General features: G+C 47.1%; 1 protein-coding gene across 1 annotated transcript; it reads right to left on the bottom strand.

Moving 5' to 3' along the window:
• Positions 1-205: 205 nt before the first annotated feature.
• LOC132653574 (putative protein FAM90A13P) lies at positions 206-4,895 on the bottom strand. Its single transcript, XM_060381354.1, has 5 exons — positions 4,824-4,895; positions 3,651-3,803; positions 2,639-2,850; positions 2,352-2,433; positions 206-1,315 (listed from the first exon to the last, which is right to left on the bottom strand). The coding sequence occupies exons 1-5, from the start codon at positions 4,893-4,895 to the stop codon at positions 362-364; spliced, it is 1,473 nt and encodes a 490-aa protein (XP_060237337.1). The 3' UTR covers positions 206-361.
• Positions 4,896-6,167: the final 1,272 nt, after the last annotated feature.

The following is a 6,167-nucleotide window of genomic DNA, read 5'->3' as shown; positions in this document are numbered from 1 at the left end:
ACTGCAGACATAATTTCTAGGCCAATTTTATTACTGGAAGTGGAAAACATCATACAATATGACAACTCATGCAGAGTTAGGACGTTGAGGTAGCTGAAAAGACATACTGTATACAGGTCATTGATAATCACAATGGAGAGGACAGGTGACCTTTCTTCAGAGGTCTTCTCAGGTCAGAGTCCAGAGTCCATGCTGAGGTGAGGCTCTGTGCAGAGATGTGAGTCCACGCACACCAGAAGGGTCATTTGGAAGTGGATCTGACAGGTCCCAGTCATGTCATCTAGCTGGCTAACCCAGAGAGGACCAGTCTGAAAGTGTCTGTCAAGTCTGAGCAGGAGGGTGGCATCTGCTGTCCCATCACTCACTGCCCATCACTGTCTTCTGAAGAGGAGGAGACCTGAAGGTCCTCATAGAGGACACTCACTGGGACCTGGGAGCGTGCTGCTTCACCTTTCTCCAGGAAGGCAGGGCCCTCCCAAGGAGCTGTTTGCTTCTCATGGGCAAGTGCTGGGGACACTGTCAGGAACCTGGAGCTCCAGCAGTCACCATTAAGTCTAGTAAAGACCATTCTCAGGGACTGGCGTACAGCATGGCTGGTAGATGGTTGAGAGGACTCAGCATAGGGTGTGGCTGAGACCAGAGCAGGCCTGCTTGGTAGCTGTTCTTGGTCAGTGCTGGGCAGCTGGGCTGCTATTTTCTTGCTCACTGGCACTGCATCTTTCAGTCCAAGTCTGTTGGCAATGGGAAGAGACTGCCTATCCCGGCAGGCCTTCAAAACAGTGCTTGCATTGCTCTCCTCTGGTGCACTGGTAGAGTTGACTCTTAGTCTCTTTGAGGATTTCTGGCTAGGCAGTGTGGGCTGCCAAGAAGCTTTCTCACCTGGGGTCCAGAAGCTAAGTTCAGGGTTCTGTCTTCCCTGATGGAGGGCAGCATGCTGGCTGCGCTGTGTTTTCACACCGGGACCCTGGGCTTCTGACTCTGTGTGAAATGCTTCACTGACTCCATTCCTTTTAGGGACCACAATGGGTTGTTGATGTGAGACACCCCGGAGCTTTTGATGCAGCAGGTCTTGTGAGGCTGTGTTTCCACCACCCTGCCTGAACACTGGCTGTGAGACCCCAGGGACAGCCATGTTCTGACCTTCTTCCTGCCTGGAAGGTAAGATGCAGGAGGCATCAGAGCTTTGGATGGCTCCAGGGTTTCCAGGGCACATCCGCTTCCCAGGAGACTTTCTGGCACGTGACACAGTAATCTGAATTTGGTTGGTCACAGACTTCTTTGTGTTTCCAGGACTGAACACTGGCATCTTGGGATGCTGTGAAAATAACAATTGCAGGATAAATTGACTATGTAAGTCTTCCAAATAACACAAGGACCTCATAAGATTATCATGACAGAAAAACTCTTGTATAAGTTCACTTTAAGGTGAAGGTACTCAGTCTGAAATGGTCTACATTAGTTATCCAAAAGCTGCAGAATGAGAACCTGTGGTGGGGGAGATGCAGAGGGATTGGGACATGCAATGTGAAGAGTTTCAGCCTCACTGTGAAGTTTCCTTGAGCTGAACTCTCATCACTCAAATGTATCTGCATGTGTACATGTGTTTTATGTAAAGAATATATGATTTTTACAGAAATCTTTACTTATTTATATATGATATAAATAGACAGCTAAGCAGAGGGCCATGAGCCTTTTGTGGTCAAGAGAAAAACAATTCAAATTACCACGCAATTTCCAGTGTATTGAAAACCCCTAATCATGTCACCTAGGATGTAAAACAGGGGAAAAGGTATGTTAAGATGACATGACTTGAATATGACTCTCAAAATGAGAGTCAACTCTGCAGCCAACATATTGGGATGGAATAAAAATAAAATAAAAATTTTAAAGGATATATTCATTGCCCTAAAAGTTCTCCAATAAAAGTCTAGATTTTGGAAGCAGCACACAGAATCAGTTCAAAATGGAAACATTAAAATCTGAGAGAAGATCATTAGAAGGCTAGAAGAGCAGGCCATGTTTGTAATATGACCTCAGAAGGAAGGACCACATGGAGACCAGGAGACAAGGTCATGCTCAAGGACAGGTGAGGAGGAGCCTGCCCATCCTCCAGGAGAACTGGTCTACCAAAGGAGAAGCACACAGCAGAGGCTCACTTGCTCCCCAAAACCCAAGTCAGTCTGAACTATGAAAATGACCAAATGAGTCCTTGCTGCATCAGAGAGGACTGATTCGATGTGACATGCATGGGGTCGTGAATGGAGCAAGCAGGTGGTGCAGCAGGGAATGGGCAGGTGGGGCAGAGCACAGAGAAAGGGACTTTCAGGAACAGAGCAACTGCTGCTACTCACAACCAGGTTGATGTGCTGGCCCCTCCTCTGTGGATCCATGGGGAGTTTCTGGAAGGGAGCCTTCCTCTGCTGCTCATCACCTCTGTGGGACAGACAATGGTGTGGAAACACATCAGCTCTACCCACCCATTCACCCACTCTCACTCACCCACTCTCCGTAGCTAGTATACTACTTACTAGCTGTCTGGCCCTTTCAGTGTTTGGGGACAGAGAGATGAGTGATGGTACCCCATGAGCTTTGCTGCACCCAGAGCCTTCCCTCTGGCCAGCCCTTCCCCATCACTCACCTCTGTCCAGTGACTTGACTAGGTTTCTTTTCTGTCTTGGCCTGGCTTATGGGCCCTGGTTTCTGGAGACCCTGTGTCCTGCGAGGATCCTGATTCTCTTTCTCCTTCCTGGCTCCCAGAGGCTGTGGATCTAGGAGCTTTTGGCCATACTTGATTGGGCACCTTCTGCTCCTTGCTGTGTGGCCAAAGGCCCCACACTCTCTGCATTTTACCTGTGAGTAGCAAATGAGATATTAGTGAGTCAAAAAGGGATCCAGGTACCTCTTAGGGATAAAGGGTTAAAATGCCTGCAATGTTTTCTCTCCAGAAAATGGTTGTTTCTTTGAACCCGGAAGAGGTAAGCACACTTGAAAGATGCATGAGTGATGTCAGTGAGCCTTGTATGTGCCAAAGGACCAATCCTGCTAAAGAGAGGCTGGGCTTACTTCCCAGTGTCTACTCAGGTCCACATGCAGGGGGAGTAGTTCCTTTGCCTGGCCTTCTGATACCTCTGCTACAGTCAGGACCATGGACAGATGCAACATTTCACAGGGCCCCAGAACTTAATAAATTCCCAGACACTGGCACAACTAATTCCACAATGGAAGCTTCATTCAGACTGTAGAACTCAACCCACAGACACTATCACCTAACAAAATGAAAACAAGACCCAATGTGTCTGAGTCCACAGTCCTGGGAAAATCTCCCATGTCTCTCACCTGTGCATTTCTGCTTCTGGCCTACTGTTCTGGGTAACAGAAGTATGTCAACCCAAAACATGTTTGTTTGTTTGGTTGGTTTTTGTTTTTGTGCTTAAAACCTCACCCCAAGAAAGGTTCAGTGATCCCCTGGGATACAGAGGATCCAGTCAGTACTCTGCCACCTGGCTAATCAGGACTTTCTATTGACTTAAAGCCATGTTCCCAGCAGTCTTCTCTGGTGGAAAACCCACAACAAATAGGTTCTCTGAGGGAGCCCAGTTCGTGTCTCACCTAGCCCCAGTGGTTGATGACACATTAAGGGCTCTACTTACCATAATGTTCTCTTCTTGCCATGGGGGAACCTTCTGTGTCATGGGCCCTCTTGGCTTACTCTGGACTTTCTGGGCTGGAACAGCTTTATGGTCCTGAATCTTCATGTGTGTCTCCTGCTTTATCGCTGAATCTGGAGTTGTTGGCTTTGATTTCTTGAATCAGAAGGAAACAAAAGAGTTTTAACCAATGAAATTAGTCCAGCTCCCACTCCATGGAGCCTTTCCCAACTTAGACTGTGCTTCCCCCTGGCAACCAGCTCTCCTGGCACCTGAGCTTCATCCCGATGCAGGTCTGGGCTCACTGGATATAACAGGGCACAATCTGTGGCAGAACAACAGCTTAGAGAGGCTTCAGAGCCAGCCTCCTTGATATAGGACATGCGAGCTGTAACAAATTTTGTAGAGGAATTTTAATTCAGAGCATGACTGTTCTGGCAAGAGATCCAAAGACCTTCTAGGTCTATGTGATACGGCTGGAGTACAAACATGCTTTTAATCCAGGAGGCATAGACAAGGCCAGCCTGGTATAGAGCAAGTTTCAGGTTCAGAAAAGCTGCTGGCACACACCTTTAACCCCAAACGATGAAGGTAAAGTTAATTTGTAAAAGGAAACACCCAGGTTTGAAAGTGATGTCTAATTGAATCACAGAAAAAGAAAGTGACAAATCTGAGAAGATTCTACAAAACAGGATACACCCACTTTCACAAGAAGAGAGAAAAACTTAAGGGGCAATGCAGAGAGAGGAAGGAGGCAGTTTTAGAGGGACAGTAATGCTGAGACAGGTCGCAGAGAGAGAACTCGGGTGAAGACCAAATGAACTAGAGAATGAGAAGGAGCCAGGGGATTAGAGCAGATTGCTGGATTTAGTTTGAGGCCAAGCAGAACAATTCAGAGGCCAAGAGAAAAGCCAGATTGAATAAGTCAGCTGGGAGAGAGTTTGGGTCAGAACAGCTGAATTGAATCAGCCAGCTATGAGCTTAGAAAGAACTAGACAGGATGAGCTGAATAGCAGTCAGTCTCAGAGGCTAAAATCATTCTAGGCCTCGGTTATATTGTATGGAGGCTGGAAGCTTCCAAGAGTAGGGCTAGGTTAGCAGACAGAGGAAGCCTCCCAGACAACAACTGAAACAGGTGAATAAATGTCCTCTTACAGGACTTACTGCAAGACTCACCTTTGCAGAGCAACTGAGCAGCTCCTGTGTCTTCAGGGTCTTTTTCCAAATATGGTGCTGGATTTCTTTCATGGGGCAAAATGTCTGAAAAATGTCTGCTTCATCAGTCTATGCAGCACGGTGTCTCAGCTTGTCTTCATTAGATGCTAGTGTCCCGAAGAAATAGGCTCCAGTTTCTACTGCAAACAGGCAAAGAGCAAAAACTTCCTCCTCCCAAATTCTTATATAGGCTTCCAGCAAAGGTGTGGCCAAGAGTGAATCTAGATTAAGAATTAGAGGTGTTTATCTTCATAGCCAAATCCAAGATCATGCTTAAGGACAAGCGATATGTACCTGTAAAGAAGGCACATCCATACAAATGGAGGAATTTCCACCCTGACACAGTTCCCTTAATCTTTCCATATATCTGTCTTTTCCATAACCCTCACAGATGCCCAGGTTCATTCCTGGGAAGAGGAGGAGGTCAGTGGCAGTCTACCCTCCAGAAAGTCTCCTGGGATGCAGGTGTGCCCTGGAAACCCTGCCATCCAAAGTTTTGATGCCTCCTGCATCTTGCCTTCCAGGCAGGAAGAAGGTCAGAACATGGCTGTTTTTGATGTCCCCAAGCCAGTGCTCAGGCAGAATGGTGGAAACACAGCCTCACAAGACCTGCTGGATCAAAAGCTACAGGGTACCATGCATCAACAAACCATTGCGGTCCCCAAAAGAATGGAGTCAGTGAAGCATTTCACACAGAGTCAAAAGCCCAGGGTCCCAGTGGGAAAAAGCAGCCCAGTCAGAATCCTGCTCACCGCTAGGACAAGACAGAATCCCAAACTCAGCTTCTGGGACCCACAGGAGAAAGCTTTCTGGCATCACACACGGCCTATCCAGAATCTCCCGAGTAAACCAAGAGTCAACTCTACCAGTGCATCAGTGGAGAGCAATGCAATGACTGTTTTGTAGGCCTGCCAGGATAGGCAGTTCCCTCCCATTGCCAACAGACTTGGACTAAAAGATTCAGCTGAAAAGAGCAAGAAAACAGCAGTCCAGGAGCCCAGCACTGAACAAAAACAGCTGCCACGGACCGGCCCAGTCGGGCTCCCGTCGTCCGCGGGAGAACAAGGCTTTAGACAGGAAGACACGGTTTCGGCGAAGAATTGACAGACAGAGACACCTTGATGGTTTTGACTCTGCTGCCACTTTACTGAAATCAAGCTAGTATTTTTATAATGATTTCACAAAAGGCACCTTAAAATTGGCATACTTCCCAGAACATTTAGACTTTTACCAAGAATACAAAGTTTACATTTTAACTCAAAATGCAATCAAACATAAAGCAGTACCCACAAATAATCTTGGCCT

The sequence above is a fragment of the Meriones unguiculatus genome, chromosome 4 (assembly GCF_030254825.1).
Source record: "Meriones unguiculatus strain TT.TT164.6M chromosome 4, Bangor_MerUng_6.1, whole genome shotgun sequence".
Classification (NCBI taxonomy): Eukaryota; Metazoa; Chordata; class Mammalia; order Rodentia; family Muridae; genus Meriones; species Meriones unguiculatus.
Note: the sequence above shows the minus strand (reverse complement) of the source record. Positions and strands in the feature narration are given on the sequence as shown.